At 36.3% G+C, this 26,412-nt stretch overlaps 1 protein-coding gene and 1 pseudogene across 13 annotated transcripts in view; one reads left to right on the forward strand and one right to left on the reverse strand.

Annotated features, from left to right (window-relative positions):
• Nucleotides 1–26,412, forward strand: part of PPP1R9A (protein phosphatase 1 regulatory subunit 9A) — a 321,494-nt gene that overhangs the window by 179,126 nt on the left and 115,956 nt on the right. For all 13 annotated transcript variants that reach the window (XM_043462631.1, XM_043462642.1, XM_043462637.1 and 10 more), the window contains exons 4-5: nt 4,847–4,967; nt 16,419–16,523. In XM_043462631.1, the coding sequence (XP_043318566.1) occupies nt 4,847–4,967; nt 16,419–16,523 (226 nt within the window). The remainder of the gene's footprint in view (nt 1–4,846; nt 4,968–16,418; nt 16,524–26,412) is intronic.
• LOC122438900 lies at nt 18,368–19,023 on the reverse strand (annotated as a pseudogene).

Here is a 26,412-nt window from a genome sequence, read left to right on the forward strand (position 1 = left end):
AAGAGCAGCTCTCCTTAGTAATTCCCAATTAGCAGGGGTAGGGGGGTGGTGAAAGAAAGAAAGAACAGCTTGTCCAAAACTGAAAATGTGAGGGAAAAAGAGTTGAAATGTAAGTATTGCTTAATATGTAAGTGTTAAGTGTAAAGTTGCTTGGATGAAAAAATATAAAACATACCAATTATTGCACTTAACATGATTGACTAATAATTGTTTCTGCTAAAAGACCATTTCATTTAAGGTTAAAGAGAATGTATGAGTGAGGCTTATACTTTTCATTCGTTTAAAAATGTAAAAACCATTCTTAACTATGGCCCATATAAAGGCAGCTGGATTTGGCTGTGGGCCATTGTATTGCTTTTAATAGCAAAAATGAGAACAGTCTGAATATTCATCAATGATAGAAAAAGGTATTTAAATTGTAGCATATCTATTCCATAAAGTATTACTCAGGAGTAAAAATGAAGAAGCCACAGTTCCACAGAGCAGTGTGTTATGATCCTTACAAACATGAAATTGTGTGTAGTGGAGTGGGAAGCAAATCACAGAATAAGCCCTTCAGTACAATTCCATTTACTTAAATTTCAAAACCAGGAAAAATTAAACAGCATATTATTTAGAGATACACAGATAAATGACTTTAAAACTTAGTATTTTAATACTAATTAGTATTGCAATACTAATACTGCTTTTTAAAGGAGGTAGTAGTTAACCTTGCTAGTAGTAGCAAAGGAGGGACTAGTTAACACCGAATTTAGGATAATGGTTACCATGGAGAGTTATGATTTCAGAGAGGGTACATAGTGGTCTTTGGGGGTATTGGTAATGTTCTGTCCTTGTTTGTACATGGATATTTGTTTTATTTTTGCTTCTATACAGTATTTTATAGATAAATATTTTTATTCATTCTTGTTTGTATGCTATATTTCTTAATAAAAGTTAAACTAGAAAAATTGAACTAGAAGAGAGCTAAATGAAGCACAGTTATTTTAATTTTTGAAGAGATTCCATACTGTTTTCCATAGTGTCTCCAGCAATTTACATTCCCATCAATAGTGCACAAGAATTCCTGTTCCTCTTCATCCTTCCCAACACATGTTGTCTCTTTGTCTTTTTGATGGCGGTCACTGTAACAGGTGTGAGGTGATGTATCATTGTTGTCTTATAGCTATTAATGCTGTAAGGCTGTACTGTGGCTATTAAAGATGCAAACGTGAAAGTGAAAGTTGCTCAGTCGTGCCCGACTCTTTGTGATCCCATGGAATTCTCCTGGCCAAAATACCGGAGTGGGTAACCATTCCCTTCTCCAGGGGATCCTCCCAACTGAGGCATCGAACCCAGGTCTCCTGCACTGCAGGCGGACTCTTCACCAGCTGAGCCACCAGAGAAGCCCATTAAAGATATAGGATCCTGACTGAAGATCTTGATTAAAGATACAGGATCGAAGCAAATAGACATTTTGCATTCTTGGATGGGAAGACTCAGTATAGGAAAGTCTCTCCTATATCTGATGGGTATCTTCTATCCTGATAAAGTAATATATAAATTTAATGCAATTCAAATAGAACTGTCATCAGTTACATTGGGAGAGGGGATAACATAATACAGTACTAAATTTTACATGGAAAACTACAGACCTAAGAGAAATATGAAAAAGAAAGTAAAAGAATTTAATTTTCCAAATATCTGAATGTAATGTAAACCCTCGATAATCAGAACAAATTGTAATCATACAGCAGTTGATCAGTGAAATAAAATACAAGGTCCAGAGAGTGATGTTAGTGTGCATGAAAATTTAATAACTTGACACGTAAGACACTCTAATTTAGGAGTAACATCAGGGTACTTTACAAATTGTTCTGGCATAACTGAGCATCTATCTGAAAGCATATTAAGTTGGGAAAACTTCATTTTCATTATATCATATATAAAGGTAAACTACATGAATTAAATAAAAAAATATTAAAAAACAAAGATATTTGATGAAAACGTATATCTACATCTGGGCTTCTGGGAGGAGGGGCTTAACCATTTGGAAAATCAGAAATTATAGAAGAAAGATGGACCAATTCACTCATTCAAAATTTTAAACTTTTAAAGGTAATATTGTCAAACAAAGCCAACAGATAAGTGATATATTTAGGAGGGGAAATATTCATTATAGGTGACATGGAGTTAATAGCTATAATATTCTAAGAGTCTTTGTAAATTGTCAGGACAAAAGAGACAGGCAAAACTCATTAGAAAAATTGGGACTTTTCTTTAGACATTCCTATGAATACAAGCTCAAACCTCAGTAGCGGTGAGGGGATTGCTGAACCAACATGAGATTTTTTTTCCTGGTAGATAAAATAAGCTCTGAGCTCCAGAAGGTGGTGACAGCATCTTCCTAACATAGCCTCGAGTCTTTTCCATCTTTTCCTGGGTGTTTTGCATACTTCATGCTCTGCCTGTTCTTGATGGTGCAACCACAGGAATCAAAGCCTTCCAAGTGTGTGGCTCCGGCCTTCACCCATGCTTACCATCTCAGAGAAGCTGTACAGAGATGAAATCAGTCAACTCGTCTCTGGGTTGATTGTACTCTTCCTTTAGTTTTCTTTCAGTTGTCACCGTGTCTTTCAGGTGGTCTGCATGAATTGAGGGTGACTCAAGCCAACATACTGCTTTGCCCACAGTTGCATTTTCATCTTTGCAAGACTGCGTAATTTTCCAGTTAGAGCATCAAGAGGAGCTATGAAAGGAAGGGAGATGATTTTACTAAAACCTGAGTCCAGGCAGAGAAAATGGATTTAAAAGCTAAGATGTAATTTTTATGCAGGGTATTTGTTGGAAGAAGCTATTAAATGGCATGGTAGTACAGAGAATCCACATCTGAGAGGAGCCCTTTGAGTATACTGAGTGTGGGAACTTAACGTTGGCTTGACATGTGGTGATTTGTAATGAACAAAAGTTCTATAAATACAGTGAATACGAACAAGAATCCCCCTAATACTTAATATTCACCAAAGATTTCATACAGGAGAGAAGCCCTGCAACATTATTCAATGTGGAAAAGTCTACAGCGATCATCTCTTAAACAACACAAGAGCAAACTCACTGAATGTAAACACTGGAAAGGCTTTTGGGCATTATTAATCCCTTCATAAATATAAACATTCACAGTCTAGAGAAATCCTGTGAATGTGATAAATATGTGCAGTAATTCTGCAATACAGCTAACCTTTATACACATAAGAGAATTTGTGTAAAAGCAGCAGCTGTATGCATGTAACCAATGAGGAAGAGCTCTCAGCACAGATCTGACCTTCATGTGCATAAGAAACCTAGTTCTAGGGAGAGACTGTAAAGCTATAGCGAAAGTAGGAACACTTTTAGAAAGAGAATACCTCTTGATGAATATGAATACTTATACCAGGGAGACAATTAGAAAGTAATAAATACGGAAAATGATCAGTGCAAATATTCTAAATGTAAGGAATGAAGGAAGGTCTCCAGTGATCACTCATTTAGTCAGCAGTTCTCACACTGGAGAGGGACCTACGCTTGGAATCAATGTGGATGTGCCTTCAGCTGGCACATCAAGCTCTATACTAGCTTCCTTTAGCACACAACTGAGCAGACATAGCACTTTTGCTAAATGATGTATTTTTAAACATATGTAGACTAAAGATGTAGGATTATGAGTTGTACTTAAAAATACTTAACACAGAAGCTAGTAATAAGTAATAATCAATGAGATGAACCCTATTCAGAAAATTACTAGCTGGGAATACTTAGCAAATTAAAGGTTATTGCTAAAGAGTCTTTTAAAAGCATGAAACATTCTATTGAGCACCTGAGCCAGTTTTTTTTTTTTAACAATCCAACACTGTTGATTAGTTAATATCTATTTTTATACAGCTAATGCACCATTATTATAGAGACTTTGAGGCTATCAGAAAACAACTTTGAATGTTAACCAAAAAATGTGGAATGCAAATAGTGTCTCTTTTATTTCATTAATGTTAAAATATAGGTGTTCACAGAAAGGAGAATTGTATCTGAATTTAAAAATGTGGTTGTCAGTATTGTTCAAATGTCCAATAAAATGGAAACAGAAGTGAATGCCTGTTTGTAGAGAAATGATGACACCTTCTCGCCATGAACTGTCATGCATTATAAGTGATTTAAGGCTATATAAGGTGATATCTTATCATTGGATCAGAAAAACAAACTGCAGAGAGAAGTAGGTATAATATGATCTTGTTTGTGTAAAGGAAATAAGAAGGAAAATTAAACACTATATAATATGTATATTCAATTATATGCACATATGTGTATATATTTTATCTGATCATATGTTTATATGCTTGTGTAGTAGAACAAAGGAAGATATTGAGAGATACTTACCATCTTATTAACATGAATGGGGATGTGGCCCAAGTTAAAAAAGAAAAAAAAGACCACATAAATAGATGAAAAATTCCAGATGTATTATAATCATGTTAATTTAAAATTATAGACTCAAACATACATATATGTGTGCGTATGTATGCTCTGTGCTTAAAAATATTGTATTATTTAGTTAAGCTGTGTTTTCAGATAGATTGCTAGCTCAATAATCAAGTTATTACCTTTTCCAGGGATCACAATGAATAGCCAACTGCAATAGTAAAATGAAAAAAAACTAACGAGCCTTTTAAGGGATCTTATTTAACATCCTTGCTCCCCAGCATAGGATAAAATTCTGTCAAAGCAAACCTGTCAGTATGGTTCACAAAGAACAAAATTAAATGCAGCAAATAGATCTCAGAAGCTAATTATGGATGAGTGTAAAACTAAGGTTGTTCACTTTTTTCCTTTTTCATAGATGAGGATGGACTTGGCATAAGTATTATTGGAATGGGTGTTGGAGCAGACGCAGGCCTTGAAAAGCTGGGAATATTTGTCAAGACAGTGACAGAAGGCGGTGCTGCTCAGCGAGATGGCAGGTAAGCCAGCTACTGCTGTTAACATCTAAAACCTTCTGGGGAATGTTCCTGGGAATTTCTTTCATTGGTAACTTTCTTTTGATTTTTTAGGATGGAATTCAGAGAGTGTCTCAGATGTGGAAAATGTTAAGACATTTGAATTACTTTCTGATTTGTAGTCAGAATATATTTCTTTATATTAGATAAACAGGTGGATGGGTCTGTTATGTGTATCTGTCTTCCTCTGTATATATCCATTCATCTGTCTAGCTAGTGGACAGTGATCAGAAACATGGTATGTATCATTTAACAATATATACTATGGAGATCGGCATATAGTTTCACTTGAAAAATATCAAGACAAATGATTATAGTTCTGGCACTTCTGAAAATGACAGCGGTAGGAGAGAGAATAGGAACTTGGATTCTGCAGTGATGGTGATTGTGGAGATCAATGTCTCTCAAAATGTGTTGTCTAAAAACATAGGTTCTCGAGTGCCATCTAGACCTGTGGAATCTCTCAGAGAGGGTTAAACATCCTCTTGGGATAATTGGATACATACCAGAGCATCAGATGTTCATATTTTGTCTGAGCTTTCATCATCACGAGTTATAAGTATCTTTAAAGATTTTAATTAAACCTTACCTAGTTACTGATGCAACAAATTGGGGATGATCCAGAGGATTGGCAGTAGAAATAAAAGTAGACTCAAAAATACGAGTGCCAAAATCAATGAAATATCATCTTTTTTTTTGGAAAATTAAATATTAGTAACTGGCTTTGATTTTTTTCAAGGTTTAAGTTTGTACTACTTTCACCATCTTATCTAGAAATAATAAACAATGTTGAAAATCATTTGTGAATCTCCAGTGAAACCAATAGTAGTAGTATTTCTTTTGTGATTCTAAGAACATATTGATATCCGAAGATGTTTCCCAAGAGGAACTAAATTGATTTATTTAAATAGGAAGCCACACCTTCATTATTATCTCTTTCTATGTGGTTAGCGATCACATCTTACCAGTATCCTTATTTGTATTCCCATAACACTTGAACAAAAAAGGTCTGAAATGAATGTTTTGAGTGAATCTTCAGCTGACTACTAGGTGTTATACTTAAAACAAAGAAAGTGGGCTATTAATATTTTGTGTTTAAAAAAATTTATTGTCTTACTCCTTTTCAAAGTAGTGAAGGAAATAATTTCTTTGCTCTTTAAATGGATTCTATACTTGCTGCTGTTCAGTTGCTAAGTCATGTCTAACTCTGTGCAATCCCATGGACTGCAGCATGCCAGGCTTCCCTGTGAAATAAAATATTCCCATAAAATATTATATTTTGTGATGGTAGTAGTATTTCCTATTATTAATTTAGAATCTTTCTTCCAAGTGAGTTAAAATTTGTTTGCAAAAATCTACATCTCTTTTCTTAATGTTTCATGAAAAATATAAATCATTCTAAAGTGTTAGGGAATAATTCTTATTGTTAATATTCAAACAATATTAATTATTATCAATCACCTCTCTTAAGTAAATGGGCCCCAAAGCCAAACTAAAACACAAATTGACTTAAAGACAAAAAAAGTAGAAAATTTGAGGTCTTCTCTGGTGGTCCAGCGGTTAAAACCCCGCCCTTCCAATGCGGGTGCAGGTTCAGTCCCAGGATAGACACTAGGATCCTACATGCTGGGTGACCAAAAATAAATAAATAAAATTAAGTACTCTTGTTCACCAAAAGACACCATTAAAATAGTGAGAAGGCAATTCATTCAAGAAAAAAAGAAAATTTCTTATCAATCAGTTAGTCAGTTCCTGTTTTCTAAACTCAGAACTGTTTGTTTTTCCGTCACTCATTTTAAAAATTAGGTTTCTTTTATGTTAACCTGTTTACTGATGTTTTCTCCTGTGTAGTTTTAATATTGACGTTGATATGAGAACTTTGCTTTACCCGTCCCAGTGTGCATTTCCTCAGACCTTCCAAATGAATATTTACCTAGTACAGTAATCCTGCTGTTGTTATAATAGATACTTAATAAATGCCTCAGTGAATATATTAAAAAAGGCAACTAAAGGTAATGAAGTGAGAAGACTCTTTGGGATCATGTGACCTGTACATATATACACACATATGTGTATATATATATTTGAAAATAAGTGGTCACAGTATTATACTTATGGAAGTGTTCATATCTTTTAAATTATTATACTTATCTCCACCATTAAAGGTGTACTCATTTGTATAGCATTTAAAATTTACTATTTAAAAGTTATCAGTGTAAAAAAATTACAAAAGGAACATTTTGGCTGCTGTCTCCAGTCAATACATGTATACTTACTGATATAGAAATATATTGTATGTTTACTGATATAGAAAGTTATTTTTACTTACTGATATAGAAATATATTAAGGATTTACAAAACAGTATGATGAGTATAATGCCGTTCTTATGCAGATATGTTTTCCATTCTTTTCATCTGTCTCCCACCTCACTCCCATCTCTCTCTCTCTTTTTTCCTCTTTCTCTCTCTCAAGAAATTTAGAATTAGTATACATCAAAGGGTTGAATGGCTCTAGTCTGTGTTTCTACTTCAGCAAATATGGAATATTTAATTTTCCTATATAGAATATGTGATACTTTATATATAGTATAAACTGCAACTAAAATAATCACCATGTGGCCTGGGGAGAGTTACTCTTCAGAACTCATCAGTTGTGGACAAATCAAAGTTCCAGGTTAGATGTTCCTTTTAGCTTTAAAAGACTGAGTCTGTATTATGGCTCTCTAGCTTGCTGTATTATAGCTTTATAGCTTATAGCATTCTAGCTTCTTAATAACTCTTCCTTAAGAAAATTATGTCAGTGTTATCTCAGATTTGGTTCAACTTCCTTCAAGGTATGTCAAATAAACAGATATATAGAGAAAATTCTTTTCTCCATTCTCTTCCCTTACCACCCCTGATACAAGAAGCCTTTTTTATTGTGATGTTTTTACCCCTTCCTAATGTCTCAGAAACTAATCACATTTTGAGTAGTTTTAAAAATTTACCATGGATATTTATCTCCTGAGTATCTAGTATAGTTAAAAAGTTTTGGGTCTCCCTTACTATTCGATATGATATCTTAACATTCTGAATTTGTCTTCATGTCTGTTTGTATCATTTCATATGACACCTGAAAAGTAGGAGATGCTCAGTAAATATTTGTTGAATAAGTGAATACCTGTGTTTCAGCTGCTTTCAAGACAATTACTGTTGGGACCTAACATTTTCCTTTTCTGTTCTTTTCTCTCTCTTTTAGTGTGCTACTTTGCCTTGTAATTTAGAGGGTAACTGGTAATTTAGCTGAGTGGCATGATAGCCATTTACACTTTGTTTGTTCTAAATTTTTATTAAAATAATATTAAGTAATTAACATTAATTTTTGCTGCAATAATGTTGTGAATATACACAGGACATTTTAACAAAGTGGCCAGTTTTACAAACTGGCCAGCTACCTTCCACATTCCAGTAGACAGTATTTCCAGGGATAAACAGGTATTTCCTCTGCTATTCTGGAAAAATTTTGGAAAGCGTATGTTATCTATAATCTTTCTACTCTGTGATGGTCTGATGCAGAGTAACTGTCCAATTAATTTTTACCACCAGGACTCATCCCTTCTTTTCTGCTCTTTTAATTATGAGCCAAGATTTGAAAGAGATTATCAGTTACTACTTTATAAAGTTGCATCTAACAGTTGCCCTCTCTTACGGTAAAAAATTCAAGCAAAGTGGGTATCAGATGCCAAAAATATTTTCCCTGCCGTAGTAACCACTTACACGGTAAATGTGCTGCTGGTTCATGACCTTCTGGGTTGTGGGGTCAGCCCTTGGTTGCAGTCACCCTGAGCCGGTGCCCTTTTCTGTAACTAGTATTATTTATTCCTCTCACCCCTGTTCAATCATTTATTGCCTCTCCTCCTCCTTCTGCTCATTTTTATAGTTTCTTGAGCCTGTCTTCACGTTAATCAGCATACAACTTAGCTCTACAAAGGTAAATTGAAATGCCCTTCATATTAAATAGCAAAAGCTGTGGGACTTCTCTCCCTTTCTCCCTCTTTTCTAATTTAAAGGTGGCTTTAATTTCCTTGTTTTAATTGTGTATCAGATTTTTAGATCCTTTCTTTAATGAATATCACTTTGAAATGAGAAAAAAAATTTTAATTAATATCCTTTTAATGAAAATAATAATCAAATAATATGGAGCTCTCTTTATCTTCTTAATGCTCTCTGTATTAAGGCAGGCCGGGAGAATTATGTAGGATCAGAGACCTGCATTTTAATTGTGAGATGTCTCTTTCTTACTCTGGTCTCTGAATTTGGAGAGCAAATCCAGCCAAATATCTGTTGCCACCCTTCGTGTTGCATGGAATGCTTTATAGCTCCGCTGTCTTCTGTCCCCCGTGTTCTTTACTCCTTTGTGAGATACGTGTTTTCACTCAGCATTACTCTTCTTCTGCCTGACAGATGTCTTTTACCATTCTATCACCAGGTCTGCTGGTGGTGAATTCTTTCAGCTTTGTATATTTGAATAAGTCTTTGTTTCACCTTTGATTTTTTAAAATATATTATCTCTGTGTATAGGATTCTAGGTTGACAGGGTTTGTTTTGTCCATTTAGAGCTTTTTCCAGATGGATTTTCTCATTTTAGGTTCTTGGGTGTGCATGAACATAAGGATGCCTACACAGATGAATTAAGAAAATTAGGAATTGCTATAATATAAATAATAAATATTATTTATATTATGCTTAAATTTATAATATTTGATAAGCATTGTGAAATTTGTTATAAAACAAGAGCTCAAAGCCATTTGTATGAGTTACCCTGTCCTTTACATTTTGAGAAAATGTCTTTTTGGCTTTGGGTTATAAGTTATAGATTCTTGAGTCCAGAACCTTTAGTCTACTTATTTTATGGTTATTCACATTTGCATCTTTAATAAAGAACAGTGACTATAATGCTTCAGTCTAGAGCAAAATTTTTTAGACTATTTCTACAGTCACTGTAAAATGCCATCATCACTTGTGAAATAAGCATGTGCTAATTTTAGAGAACATTTTAAAGTTTTAAATGTAATACATGTTTATGGTTAAAAATTTGGAAAGTATAGAAAATATAAAGAAGAAAATAAAAATTTCATGTAATCCCACCATGTAGAGTTGACCACCTTTAAAATCTTGCTGGTAAATTTCCTTCCAGAGTTTTTTCTGTGCATATGCCTAGGTTTACTTTCTTATAGAATTAAGATCAATTGACTATATAGCTTTATGCATGTTCATACATTTTATCCATCAAAATAATATTTGTTGAGTGCTTACTATATGTCAGGCAGTGTGCTGTGTTCTTTATATTTTGTACCTTTTTAATCTAATAGCCTTGAATAAATACATGAAATTATTGTTATTTCTGTTTTACATATAAGAAAGCAATGGCTCCCCTTCTGTAGTCATAGCAAGTAAGTGGCAGAGCCTAGCTGTGAATAGGCTATCTTATTAGGATATCTTATTCCAGAGCCTGTGCTCAAATAGTATGTTATGTTATATCACATATTAAATGCTTTTTCTACAACAGACTTTAAAGACATATTATGCCATAGTATTATATATGTAAGTGAAAGTGAAGTCGCTCAATCATGTCTGATTCTTTGTGACCCCATGGACTGTGACCCCATGGACTCTGTCCATGGGATTTTCCAGGCAAGAGTACTGGAGTGGATTGCCATTTCCTTCCTCAGAGGATCTTCCCGACCCAGGGATCGAACCTGGGTCTCCTGCATTGCAGGCAGACGCTTTACCTTCTGAGCCACCAGGGAAGTCCTTATATATGTAAATCATTTACATGTTGTTGTTTAGTCACTAAACTGTGTCCAACTCTTGCGACCCCATGGACTGTAGCCCACCAGGCTTCTCTGTCCATGGAATTCGCCAGACAAGAACACTGGAGTGGGTTACCATTTCTTTTTCCAGGGGATCTTCCTGACCCAGGGATTGAACCCCCGTCTCCTGCATTGCAGACAGATTTCTTTACCACCTGAGCCACGAGGGAAGCCCACATATTGTTATACTAGTATATTATTTCAAGATGTTGATCAGGTTAGCATTTTTATGTAAAAATCATTGTGAATATCTCTGATTATTTTTTGAAAGTACTTCCTTGAAGCAGGATTACTATGTCAAAGTGAATTGCCCTTTAAATGTTGCAGAAATGCATTGCTAACCTGACTTTAAGAAAGGTGGTTCAGTATATGCTCCCCAGCAGGGTCAGAGTGGTCTGTGTATGTGTGTGTGTGCTCTTGGTCGTTTCCTGACTCTTTGTGACCCCCACGGACTGTAGCCTGCCAGGCTCCTCCAGGATTCTCCAGGCGAGAATACTGCAGTGGGTTGCCATTTGCTACTCCAGGGGACCCTCCCGACCCAGGAACTGAACCCGCATCTCGTGCGTCTCCTGCATTGGCAGGCAGGTTCTTTAGCGCCGAACCACCTAGCACGCCCTTAGAGTAGTCTGCTGCACCCTCATTGAGATTGAATATTGTGTTATAGAATTTTGAAGAATTTGATACTTTCTTGTTTTTAAGTTGTTTACTGGACGGTTGTGTTTCTTTCTTTTTCTAGAAATTATTTTCAGTGTGCTTTTTTCCTGTTGCCTTTTTTACTACTGTGTTATCATCTGTTCTTTTAGTGCTAATTTCTACAGATAAGTGGTCCATGCCACTGATTCGACTTCTTAACTGTAGTGAACTTTCTCCTCTGTTTCCCCACTCTGATAACAAAAAATGATCAAGTATAATAGACAGAATTAAAGTGAAACTTTAAACAACACAGTAAAATTCTGTATTTTGTTTCTAGCCTTAATTTTCTATCAAATTTATTGCTTTAAAATTATTTGCCTCCTTTTTGAGACATCCAAGTAACATTTCTTAGGCCTTATCTTACACTTTTCAGGGTCATTGTAGTCATTCATTTCAATGAGATCCATGTCCCTTTCCTTGATTTTTGTTTGTTTGTTTTTATTGGTGTGTGTGTTTGTGTGTGTGTTTTCATATGTGTGTAAGACACAGAGAGAGAAGGAGAGGGAAAGAGACTTTCCAGGTTCTCCTTCAGTATAGATCCTCCTACTTTCACCCTGCACTGAAAGAATGCTTCTCTTCCAAGGGGAGCATCTTGAACTCATTTTTGTATTCAAGTCATTTTCTAAAATGACTATATAAATTACTCCCAAATTTGTATCCCAGTCTTGGTACATGTAGAACTTATTTATTTCACGTGTGTCTTATGATTATCTAAAATTTATCATAAAAAAATTGAATTTCTCTTCTCTTTGATCTGAACATGCTGTTTTCTATGTTTATTCTGTTTTTCATGACTTTAGATGTAAACTTTCTAGTCATATTTTGTTCTTTCATTTTGACCATTAATATCTTACTTTCTTGTATGTTTATATTTTTTTAGAATGTCCCTCAGATTCTTCTTTTTTTCCCCACTATTTTAATTTATTAATTGAAGGATAATTGCTTTACAGAACTTTGTTATTTTCTGTGAAACCTCAACATGAATCAGCCATAAGAATACACATATCCCCTCCCTCTTGAGCCTCTCCCCCACCTCCCTCCCATCCCACCCCTCTCGGCTGGCACAGAGCCCCTGGGTGAGTTTCCTGAGCCAGACAGCAAATTCCCGCTGGCTCTCTGTTTTACATACGGTAACGTAAGTTTCCCTGGTACTCTTTGCATACATCTCACCCTCTGCTCCCCTCTCCCCATGTCCATAAGTCTGTTCTCTATGTCTGTTTCTCCACTGCTGCCCTGTAAATAAATTGTTCAGTACCATTTTGGTAGATTCCATATATATGTGTTAGAATACGAAATTTATCTTTCTCTTTCTGACTAACCTCACTTAGAATGATAGGTTCTAGGTTCATCCATTTCATTAGAACTGCCTCAAATGCATTTCATTTTATGGCTGAGTAATATCCCATTGTGTATATGTACCACTTCTGTATCCATTCATCTCTCAGTGGATAACTGGGTTGCTTCCATGTTCTAGCTATTGTCAGTAGTGCTGCAATGAACAATGGGATACATGTATGTTTTTCAGTCTTGGTTTCCTCAGGGTATATGCCTAGGAGTGGGATTGCTGGGTCATATAGTGGTTTTATTCCTAGTTTTTTAAGGAATCTCCATACCGTCTTCCATAGAGGCTGTATCAATTTACATTCCCACCAACAGTGCAAGAGCATTCCGTTTGCTCCACATCCTCTCCAGCATTTACTGTTTGTAGACTTTTTGATGATGGCCATTCTGACCGGTGTGAGGTGATACCTCTTTGTAATTTTGATTTGCATTTCTCCAATAATGAGCGATGTTGAGCATCTTTTCATCTGTTTGTTAGCCATCTATGTGTCTTCTTTGGAAAAATGTCTGCCTAAGTCTTTTTCCCACTTTCTGATTGGGTTGTTTGTTTTTCTGGCATTGAGTTATATGAGCTGCTTGCATATTTTGGAAACATATGGTATTTTTCTTTCTATGTCTGACTTACTTTTAAGTTGGATTGTCATTTTATTATTGGGTTGTAACTATTCTTTATAATAGTCTAGATACCAGCCCCATGTAATATATATGATATATAAAAGTTTTCTTCCAATCTGTGAATTATTGCAAATTAAAACAGTGAGAAATACTACCGGACACCTATTCAAATGGCCAAAATCTAAAATATGTACTATTGTGATGTTAAAGGAACTTTCATTCATAATTTTGTGCTGTTATCATTTCAAACTTTGTACAGATTGCACGTGACTTCTTAACTCTCTCATGATTTCAGTCTCTCCAGTGTCCTTCTCATCCTTTACCTCTAATGGAGGAGCATGAAAGCATTTTTCAAATACTTGAAGGGCTATCATAGAAAAAGGAATTGACTCATTCTGTGTAACTCTAGTGGTAGAAGATTACACTCTGTTTAAATTATCTTTTGAATAGTCCTTTAAAACTGAGAGAGTTTTGTCAAAATGCAGCACATTTTATAGTGTCTTTTTGGCTCCAGATGGTATAAAGCAAGGCAAATAAAATACTTCTTTAAACCTTCATCAACTTGCTATACACATTCAAGTTTTGATCATCATTATGTTCTTTCATATGCTAAAACAGGCTGATACATTTGACCTATCCTGCTGTTCTTTTTTTTAAAAACAAAAATTCATTCCATTACCTTATTTACACGATTTTATTTTTTCTTTCATTGTTGTTGTTACCATAGTCTTAATTATTTAACTATTTAAAATTTAACTTGTTGCCTAGTTAACTGACTTCTAGTAACAACCCTCACTGGTAGCTTGGAAGTTGGTAATGATCACCTGTGATACACAAACAATTTAGCAGACCAGCAAATAGCATTTTCTGCAGCCACTATACTATACTATACTATACTATAGCCAGTCTACTATTTTTACATCTTCTTAATGTGCCACAATAAGCACATTCTTTAACACAAGGAGAGTTGTGTATTTTAAAAGCATCATGACGAAGATTTTAGAAATAACTAAGAATCTTGGAAATCATGTTTTAAGCTGGCACTCTGTAAAACATAATTACTATTGATATAAAAGTTTGTTAGTATTATGATTCAGTTTAGTTAGACATACTTTTATATGTTTTTCCTTTTTAAACTTTATGTAGAAATATTATTAATGTATCTGATCAGTGTCTCAGAATTTTAGAAAGTTCAGGTTAACTGGTCTTCTTATGAAAATATAAAGCCACACCTTTATAAAATCATGGAGAAAACTTTGTTGTTGTTATTCGGTTGCTAAATTGTGTCCGACTCTTTGTGACCCCATGGACTGTAGAACACCAGGCTGTCCTCCACTGTCTTCCAGTTGCTCAAATTCATGTTCATTGAGATGCTATCTAACCATCTTATCCTCTGCTGCCCTTTTCTCCTTTTGCCTTCAATCTTTCCCAGCATCGCGGTCTTTTCCAATGTTACTTTAAACCAAAATTATTAAATTAATGTTATTCATCTTGGAAGGACTGATGTTGAAGCTGAAACTCCAGTACTTTGGCCACCTCATGCGAAGAGTTGACCCATTGGAAAAGACCCTGATGCTGGCAATGATTGGGGGCAGGAGAAGAAGGGGACGACAGAGAATGAGATGGCTGGATGGCGTCACCGACTCGATGGACTTGAGTTTGAGTAAACTCCGGGAGTTGGTGATGGACAGGGAAGCCTGGCGTGCCGAGATTCATGGGGTTGCAAAGAGTCAGACATGACTGAGTGACTGAACTGAACTGAACTGAACTGAACTGTTCCTTGTAAGATAAGTTTTGACAAACTTAGATAACATATTAAAAAGCAGAGACATTACTGTGCCGACAAAGGTCCATCTGGTCAAAACTATGGTTTTTCCAGTAGTCATGTATGGATGTGAGAGTTGGATTATAAAGAAAGCTGAGCACAGAAGAACTGATGCTTTTGAAGTGTGATGTTGGAGAAGACTCTTGAGAGTCCCTTGGACTGCAAGGAGATCCAACCAGTCCATCCTAAAGGAGATCAGTCCTGGGTGTTCATTGGAAGGACTGATGCCGAAGCTGAAACTCCAATACTTTGGCCACCTGATGCGAAGAACTGATTCATTTGAAAAGACCTTATGCTGAGAAAGACTGAAGGCAGGAGGGGAAGGGGACGACAGAGGATGAGATGGTAGGATGGCATCACCGACTCAGTGGATATGAGCTTGAGTAAACTCCGGGAGTTGGTGATGGACAAGGAAGCCTGGCATGCTGCAGGACATGGGCTTACAAAGAGTCAGACACAACTGAGCAACTGAACTGAACTGATTCATCCAAAGACTCACTTTTTTGCTTTTATTACATGAACTTGGTCTCATATGAAAAGACTTCTGAGCTTCTAGCAGAATCTCCAAGAAGGATTTTTTTTCTTATATATCTAGTACGTTGAAACTCTCATTAGATAGTAGAAAATAAAATTTATGAAAGTGATTACTATTCTCTATGAACCAGTTAGATTATCACTCTAATTTCAGAAGCTTTATAATTCAATTTATTAAGACCTTTCTAGGTTAGGAACATACTTTGTACTCACATAGTGAGATCATGGCTTCTCTCGGTTACTACAGCACAGAGAACTTGTAGCTTCAGTTCTGCAACCTCAGGAACAAGTTAAGTAATCCAGGAAACACAAAAACTCACTGATCAAGATTTCAAGGGGCTTTTTCATTTCTGGGGTTCATGAAACTGTTTTTTAATGAAATGGTTTGAGCTCACAAATAGACAAAAACCTTTGACAAAGATCTGGGGCTTGGAGACAAATTTTGAATCAGTAAGAGTATCTTAAAAATCAAATATTTTATCATCTCATTTATTGTGAGTGGGAATATATTATCAGTGAAACTAATTGTGGGTAATTTTTTCCCTTTTCCCAAAGAATACAAGTCAATGACCAGATTGTGGAAGTGGATGGAATCAGCTTGGTGGGTGTCACACAGAATTTTGCTGCAACAGTTCTAAGAAACACCAAGGGCAATGTCAGGTATGTGGCTTGAGATATATACAATTAGATTACTTGATATTTTGTTGAATTTTAGTTTTCTGTCTAATTGTACCTACAAATATACATAATTACCACAAGAATTTTATCTAAATACTAAAAACTTGTCTTTATTTAAAAAATTTTCCTTCTTTATTGTGATTAGTTCATGTAAATTAATTTAAGACTAAAAATTATATTGACCACATTCTAGAAAGACATGAAGATATGAAATATACAACATCAGTGTGGTTAATTACTGAGCTATGTTAGCGTGTTTCATTGCTAATATAGCAATAATTTCTAGGAAGATAGAATTTCTCAGTAAATATGAATTTAGGCCCCAGATCCCTTCAATAAAATCAGTTGTGCAGTAAATTAAAATTATACATATATCAAGTGATACATGTTACTTAAGACAAGTAAGCAGAATGATTTAAGGTTGATAAATGCATTTTAAAATCTCTTTCTTGTTTTAAATAATGGCAAGACTAATCTTTGATAAACTATAACTTTTCCAACTTAATAGGACAGACTATACATTATTTTGAACTTTAAATTTATATCCAACCCTGACGTCCTAAAATTTATAGTTTGGAAAACAAATAAAGTAGTTCTGTGCCAGCTAAAGTCAAGGTTTTAATAAATTTTAATTTTGGTCACATGCTTAATCGCTTCAGTCATGTCCAACTCTGCAACCCCAGGGACTTTAGCCCACCAGGCTCCTCTGTCCATGGGATTCTCCAGGCAAGAATACTGGAGTAGGGTGCCATTTCCTTCTCCAGGGGATCTTCCCGACTGGGGGATTGAACCTGCATCTCTTACATCTCCTGCATTGGCAGGCAGGTTCTTTACCCCTAGCGCCACCTACTTATTTTTTAATGTAGTATTGCTTATGTCTTATACTTTTCCATAAATCCTATAAAGAAGCATGTAAGGGGACATTATTTACTGTGTATAATTATGAATGTATTTTAGTATTATCTTCAAAATGAAACTGCCAAATATTCTGAAAATATTGATGAGTTAATATTGCTATAAAGAGAGTAACATTAGGATTTTATTACAGCATATTTTATGTTGCACAAGCATGGGTTTACGTTTTATAATTTAGACGTTTTCAATTGGAAAACATCCTTTAATGATGTAGGGAATGTTAACCTAAGTGACTTATATGGGTGCTATGTTAATGATTCAAGCGTCATCCTAAGAAAAGCATGTAAAATCATTAAAAGAGTGCAGGGACAATTTGGAGCTGCATGGGTGGGTCCCTCAGTAAATGTGATTGTCTCTGCAGAATTGCCCTCTGTTCTTTAGACAGCACTTTTCTGTGTCAGTGTAGAACTTGGTTTTGAAGCTGCTCGTTTTGCAGTGCATGTTAAAGTGAAATAAGTAAGAAAAATGTTCACCTTATAAGAACATTTCTCAGTTGGAAAAAAGTTTGTAGTTACATAGACTCATAGCCACCCCTTTCTTTCCCTTCATAATTTTGTACTCATTTCAAGCCTTGTACAGATGGCAAATGGCTTCTTAACTGTCTCATGATTTCAGTCTCTCCCCGCTTTAGTCTTCCTTCATTTTTACCTCTAATGGAAGAACATAAAAGCAGTTTTTAAGTAAAGGCCTATCATGGAAAAAGCAATTGACTCATTCTACATAACTCTAGTAGTAGAACTAAGACTTGTGGGTAGAAATAATAATTCTTCTTTTGTTATGTCTCTCTTGTCTTTATTTTTTTTCTTCCAACAAGAAGCCATAACTTTATTAATAATAGAAACAGTACAAATTTCCAGCCCAGCTTCAGTTACCCTTTTGAAACACCAAAAGAAGTCCTCTTTTTCAGATGGTTACATTGTTAATTCCATAATAGCATTTACAGTATCATTACTGTTGTTCAAAGGCTTGGACTGCCTTTGCTCTGGACACATTTGCTTGTGACATGACCAGTTCTACGTCCTTAACTTCCACACTGGTTTCATCAACCTCTCCTCTTGTACAGTTGGAGTCTGTATGTTTTCTTGAATGTTTGAGAGAGCTTCACCTTGAACTTTGAATATCTCAGCAGCTGCTAATTGTGCTTGGTGAGAGAAATCCTCCATCTTGGCTTTCCCCCAAATTATGTAGGTATCTAAGCTCTTGTACACATCTGCTTTTGTGATGACAAAAAGGATATTCTTAGATTTCCAGATATTCACTCTATTAACCCCTGTAACCTCTTGAAGACCCACTTTGGACAAAGACGTCTGTACCTTCCTTTCCCTTTTGCTCTGTTTTGCTTTACTGACTCATTCTTCATCGATTTCATCTGTTGCAGGGCTTGTTGTTTGGTTGCCTGTGTAGAATCCTGTTCCTCAAGCTCTGGTACTGATTCAATACTATCAGATTCTGCCCCAGACTCTGTCTCAGCCTGGGACTGTGGTAACTCCTGTTCTTTAACAAGGATGGTTTCTGTGGCTTCACTGGGAATTTTGTGTGGGGCATGCGGGTATTGATGTTTGGCAAAAAACAACACAATTATGTAAAGCAGTTATTCTTCAATTAAAAAATAAAGAAATTTATAAAAAAATATGGGGGCAGAAAGAGAGTCCCTCTCCTCTTTAGAAAGCTTCAGTGGCCCTCCATTCTGTGCAGAATCTAAGTTCGTTTTAATAAGAAGCCTTTCATCCCCCAGGTTGATCACTTGTGCTGTTCTGTGTTTAGTTGCTCAGTCATGTCCAACTCTTTTGGACCCCATGAACTGTAGCCCGCCAGGCTCCTCTGTCCATTGGGATTTTCCAGCAAGAATACTGAAGTGGATTGCCATACTCCTCTCCAGGGGATCTCCCCAACCCAGGGATCAAACCTAGGTCTTCCACATTGCAGGTGGATTCCTTACCAGCTGAGCTACCAGGGAAGCCTGTCTTAACATCTGCCTCTCCCTATATTCATGCTCTAATACAGTCTTACTAGTGTACTCATCATCTTTCAAACATGGATTATGAATTTCTTTCTTCCATTCTTTCTGTTTAAAATACTCTGTTCTAGTTACAACTTACTTATCTTGAAGACTGTATTTCAGCTCCTTTGCCCTCTAAGAAATCCTCCTTGATCTCCCTATTTCCCAGTGATCTCTTCTGGTAATATACCACTTTTTGACCTCAATGTTACAGAACATTCTACATTAAGTTTTTAAAGGCATGTGTTTAATTTCCTCATTTACTTTGTAAAAATCTTAATATCAGAATGGAACCCTTAGTTTCCTTTATTCCCTCAAATTATTTAACCCTAGGTTTAGTTTGATATCTAACTCAGGGTCTTAATTAATTGAATGTAATTAAAAAGACTTTTCTCAATTTTAACTTATTAGAAATAACACCTGAATACTCTGAATTTATTTTAGGTGGTAGTTCTTCATAAGATATTAATACAAAAGTGAAAAGTGAAAGTGAAGTCACTCAGTCGTGTCCGAATCTTTGCGACCCCATAGACTGTAGCCTACGAGGTTCCTCCATCCATAGAATTTTCCAGGCAAGAGTACTGGAGTGGGTTGCCATTTCCTTCTCCAGGGGATCTCCCTGAACCAGGGATTGAACCTGGGTCTCCTGCATTGCAAACAGACGCTTTTATCTTCTGAGCCACCAGGGAAGCCAAAAATGGGATGCAAAAGTTAGACATGTATTTTTAATGAAGGTTTTAAACTGAGGGTTTAAAGCATGTATGGTTCTATATTTCTTATTTGTTAGGAGCTAGCTATCACATTTACTGTTTCTTAAAATTAACATTTTAAAAGGGGTATCTAAGAAATCCCTAAATTAATTTGAATATTTCACACTACTAAGTACAGATCAGGAATGAAGGTATGAAACTCATGGCTTTGAAGAGCCAGGAAGGAGAAAGATAAGAAACTAGTAGTGATAAAGAAGTTGAAGCTGAGATTTGGACATGCTTATATTTTAAGCATTGAAGATTTATTTTTTAACTTATTTCCTGGAAATGCATATGAAATTGGTGCCATCATTTGGATATGAATCAAAATCACACAGTGAAATTCTGTTGATTTCACTCACAGTTACAGAGAATCACTTTTATCTGAGCCTAGTCTAATTACTTTATTAAACTTGGAATTGCTATACCTGAATTTTTGAACTAATAAGTCCTAATGAAAGCCTCATAGAAGTCCCATTTTTGACATATTAGAGAAATTATAAGACAAATATTTTTAATATGATTTCCAAGGGCATATATATATTTTTCAACCCCACATTGTTTATATGAATTAAAGCATGTTAGGCCACCTGAAGAAGTGGTTCAGCTCAAATGAGGCTATGTTCATGGAGGATTAGAAGCTTAGGGATGGCTCAAAGTGTTGGAAAACCACTAGTATTTCCTCAGTTTTCTTGATAGCATTTAAAACTAAGTAACCCTAATGAAATCATGGTGAGTTCTATACTAATCATTTTAATTCAGTTCAGTTCAGTTGCTCAGTCGTGTCCGACTCTTGACCCCATGGACTGCACCACGCCAGGCCTCCCTGTCCATCACCAACCCCCAGACATTACCTAAACTATTGTCCATTGAGTCGGTGATGCCATCCAACCATCTTATCCTCTGTCGTCCCCTTCTCCTCCTGCCCCCAATCCCTCCCAGCATCAGGGTCTTTTCCAGTGAGTCAGCTCTTCACATCAGATGGCCAAAGTATTGGAGTCTCAGCTTCAACATCAGTCCTTCCAATGAACACTCAGTACTGATCCCCTTTAGGATGGACTGGTTGGATCTCCTTGCAGTCCAAGGGACTCTCAAGAGTCTTCTCCAACACCACAGTTCAAAAGCATCAATTCTTCGGTGCTCAGCTTTCTTTATAGTCCAACTCTCTCATCCGTATATGACCACTGGAAAAACCATAGCCTTGAGTAGACGGACCTTTGTTGACAAAGTAATGTCTCTGCTTTTTAATATGCTGTCTAGGTTGGTCATAACTTTCCTTCCAAAGAGTAAGCGTCTTTTTATTTCATGGCTGCAGTTACCATCTGCAGTGATTTTGGAGCCCCTAAAAATAAAGTCAGCCACTGTTTCCACTGTTTCCCCATCTATTTTCCATGAAGTGATGGGACTGGATGCCATGATCTTAGTTTTTTGAATGTTCAACTTTAAGCCAACTTTTTCACTCTCCTCTTTCACTTTCTTCAAGAGGCTTTTTAGTTCCTCTTCACTTTCTGCCATAAGGATGGTGTCATCTGCATATCTGAGGTTATTGATATTTCTCCCAGCAATCTTGATTCCAGCTTGTGCTTCCTCCAGCCCAGCATTTCTCATGATGTACTCTGCATATAAGTTAATTAAGCAGGATGACAATATACAGTCTTGACACACTCCTTTTCCTATTTGGAACAAGTCTGTTGTTCCATGTCTAGTTTTAACTGTTGCTTCCTGACCTGCATACAGGTTTCTCAAGAGGCAGGTCATGTGGTCTGATATTCCCATCTCTTTCAGAATTTTCCACAGTTTATTGTGATCCACAGAATCAAAGGCTTTGACCTAGTCAGTAAAGCAGAAGTAGATGTTTTTCTGGAACTCTCTTACTTTTTTGACGATCCAGTGGATGTTGGCAATTTGATCTCTGGTTCCTCTGCCTTTTCTAAAACCAGCTTGAACATCTGGAAGTTCATGGTTCATGTATTGCTGAAGCCTGGCTTGGAGAATTTTGAGCATTACTTTACTAGAGTGTGAGATGAGTGCAACTGTGTGGTAGTTTGAGCATTCTTTGTGATTGCCTTTCTTTGGGGGATTGGAATGAAAACTGACCTTTTCCAGTCCTGTGGCCACTGCTGAGTTTTCCAAATTCACTGGCATATTGAGTGCAGCACTTTCACAGCATCATCTTTTATGATTTGAAATAGCTCAACTGGAATTCCATCACCTGCACTAGCTTTGTTTGTAGTGATGCTTTCTAAGGCCCACTTGACTTCACATTCCAGGATGTCTGGCTCTAGGTGAGTGATCACACCATCGTGATTATCTGGGTCGTGAAGATCTTTTTTGTACCGTTCTTCTGTGTATTCTTGTCACCTCTTAATATCTTCTACTTCTGTTAGGTCCATACCATTTCTGTCCTTTTTTAAGCCCGTCTTTGCATGAAATGTTCACTTGGTATCTCTAATTTTCATGAAGAGATCTCTAGTCTTTCTCATTCTGTTGTTTTCCTCTATTTCTTCGCATTGATCACTGAGGAATGCTTTCTTATCTCTCCTTCCTATTCTTTGGAACTCTGCATTCAAATAGGAATATCTTTCCTTTTCTCCTTTGCTTTTCACTTCTCTTCTTTTCACAGCTATTTGTAAGGCCTCCTCAGACAGCCATTTTGCTTTTTTGCATTTCTTTTTCTTGGGGATGGTCTTGATCCCTGTCTCCTGTACAGTGTCATGAACTTCCATCCATAGTTCATCAGGCACTCTGTCTATCAGATCTAGTCCCTTAAATCTATTTCTCACTTCCACTGTATAACCATAAAGGATTTGATTTAGGTCAATTCCAGGAGTTGGTGATAGACAGGGAGGCCTGGTGTTCTGCGGTTCATGGGGTTGCCAAGAATCAGACATGACTGAGCGACTGAACTGACTGACTGACTAATTCTTGAACGGTCTAGTGGTTTTCCCCACTTTCTTCAATTTAAGTCTGAATTTGGCCATAAGGGGTTCATGATCTGAGCCACAGTCAGCTCCCGGTCTTGTTTTTGCTGACTATATAGAGCTTCTCCATCTTTTGCTGCCGAGAATATAATCAGTCTGATTTCGGTGTTGGCCATCTGGTGGTGTCCATGTGTAGAGTCTTCTCTTGTGTTGTTGGAAAAGGATGTTTGCTATGTTCAGTATGTTCTCTTGACAAAACTCTGTTAGCCTTTGCTCTGCTTCATTCTGTACTCGAAGGCTAAATTTGCCTGTTACTCCAGGTGTTTCTTGACTTCCTACTTTTGCATTCCAGTCCCCAATAATGAAAAGGACATCATTTTTGGGTGTTAGTTTTAAAAGGTCTTGTTGGTCTTCATAGAACCGTTCAACTTCAGCTTCTTCATCATTACCTGCCGGGACATAGACTTGGATTACTGTGCTATTGAATGATTTGCCTTGGAAATGAACAGAGATCATTCTGTCGTTTTTGAGATTGCATCTTAGTACTGCATTTTGGACTCTTTTGTTACTATGATGGCTACTCCATTTCTTCTAAGGGTTTCCTGCCCACAGTAGTAGATATAATGGTCATCTGAGTTAAATTCACCCATTCCAGTCCATCTTAGTTCTCTGATTCCTAGAATGTCAATGTTCACTCTTGCCATCTCCTGTTTCTCCACTTCCAATTTGCCTTGATTGATGGACCTAACATTCCAGGTTCCTTTGAATATTGCTCTTTATAGCATTGGACCTTGCTTCTGTCACCAGTCACATCCATACCTGGGTGTTGTTTTTGCTTTGACTCCTTCCCTTCATTCTTTCTGGAGTTATTCCTCCATTGATCATGTTAATTACTTAAGTAATTGATTAGAGAATGGACTCATAGGACTCAAATAGTTTATGCTCAGAAGTGACAGAACAGAACAACAGTAGGCTGAGAAAGATGAGCATTGAAAGAATGGGCATGGAGGAATCAGACAGTCTTCCTTATCACCTCTCTGCTGGGTTTCACGGGACTTGTTGATCTCCAGATTTTAAACTGCCATGGGCAGGGGTCTGGTACCAAGAAGCCCAAAGCTAGTGTGTGGTGCGGGCTCTCGTACTGTTAAGGTTTTAGTTATCCCTAATCTGCAGATAAAACGCAGTTACAGTGAAAATCTCAGCAGGGTTTTTTGGAGAAATTAATATTTTTCAAAAAACAAAGTTGAAGGACGTCCACTGTCTGAAAACTACACTTGTCAGAGCAGTCTGGTTTAAGCATAAGGATAAAAATATAGATTAATGGAACAAAATAGATTGTTTCAGTATAGTCCTGCACAGATAGAACAATTGATTTTTGACAGATACACCAAGGTAATTCAGTGGGGGAAATTGCAGTCTCTTTAAAAAACAAATGGTGCTGGAACAATTGGATAACCACATGAAAGAAGATGACCTTCTTCCTATGGTGTGTACAAAAATTAACTCAAGATTGATCATAGACCTTAGTGCAACAGTTGAAATAAAAAAGTTTCTAGAAAGCAGGCAAAGTCTTTATGATCTTAGGTTAATTAAAGCTCTTTTAGCATGCAAAAGCAAGAAATATAAGAAAAAGAAATGATAAATGAAACTATTGAAGTTTAAAACATTTATTTGAAAAATACCCTTAAAACAAAAAAGCCAACTGCAGACTAATACTTGCAAAATAATTATTTAACAAGGGAGTGTTAATTAGAAGATAAGAAGAACTCTTTGTACTTCAATAAGAACATGTATGGGCATCCCTGATGCCTCAGACAGTTAGGAATCTGGCTGCAATGCAGGGGACCTGAGTTAGATCCCTGGGTCAGGAGATCCTCTGGAGAAGGGAATGGCTACCCATTCCAGTATTCTTGCCTGGGAAGTCCCATGGACAGAGGAGCCTGGCCAGGTATAATCCATGGGGTCGCCGAGAGCTGGACATGACTGAGTGACTAACACTTTCACTTTCAAGAACATATACAACCCTATTCAAAGTCTGCAAATCAATTAACAAGATGACTTCGCCAGGGAAAGATAAAACACATGACATGCTGCTCAACTCTTAACCATTGGGGAAATGCAGATTAAGTCCACAGTGAGATACAACTACACACTCACTAGAATGGATGAAATTTAAAACACTGATATTCCTGTGCACTGCCGAGGATGTGGTGCAACTTTAGCATCCATTCATTGTTCACGGAAATTCAAAATAACAGCCACCCTGCAGAACTGTTTAGCAAGTTCTTACAAAGTTAAACATACACTTATACCAGCCAGCAGACCTACTCCCAGCTATTTACTCAAGAGCAATAAAAACAAATATCTACCCAACGGCTCATACTCACACATGCATAGGAGCTTCATTCCAAAAGTTCCAAACTGGAAAGAACTGAAATGTCCTTTATCTGATACATGCATTTGCAAATTGTATTATATTCCATACACTGAAATATTTCTTAACTGTACAAAGAAATGGACTGCCAATATATTTAGCACCATGTATGACTCTGGAAACTATTTATATTGAGTAAAAAGCAAGACACAAAAGGCTTTACACTGCCTGATTCCATCTAAAATGCATTGAAGAAAAAGGGAACACTTGTGAGGTGACAAAATGTACTCTTGTGCTTATTGTGCTTGTTATACAACTGTATACATATTTATCAAAACATATTATACAATTTAAGTTTGGTAAATTTTGTTGTAAATAAATTTGACCTCAGTAAAACTGATTTTTTAAATGTGTGATAATAGTTACAGTTAACTTTGAAAGTGCTATGCTAACTAATTATAGTGAAGTGATGGTGATTTATAAAGGAGCATCATGTTTATTTAAGAAAGGCATATGCAGTCAAACAATTTCATTAGCAATATGTACAGTTTATTGTGCTTTATACTTTTAATTTTAAAATATTTTATTTAGTTCTTATTAGAAAAATATATATATCTCTATATAAAATTCTTTGTGCCTGGACTTTTTTCCTTATTCAAACATAGACTTGCAACATAACTTTTAAGAAACCAAGTTTTTGGGTCTATAGCTTTAACTGGGACTTGACTATCTTCTTTACTACTATGTGCCTGGCATAGTTGGTATACCTACTGTTGCATGACGTATTATTCCCCCACTTAATGACTTGGAACAACACACTTACTATCTCATAGTTTTTGTGATCCACTTCCCAGCTTTCTTGTGAGAGCCTCTCTACAGGGATTCATCACAACATGGAAGCTAGATTCCCCAG

This window comes from Cervus canadensis, chromosome 3 (assembly GCF_019320065.1).
Source record: "Cervus canadensis isolate Bull #8, Minnesota chromosome 3, ASM1932006v1, whole genome shotgun sequence".
Taxonomy (NCBI): Eukaryota; Metazoa; Chordata; class Mammalia; order Artiodactyla; family Cervidae; genus Cervus; species Cervus canadensis.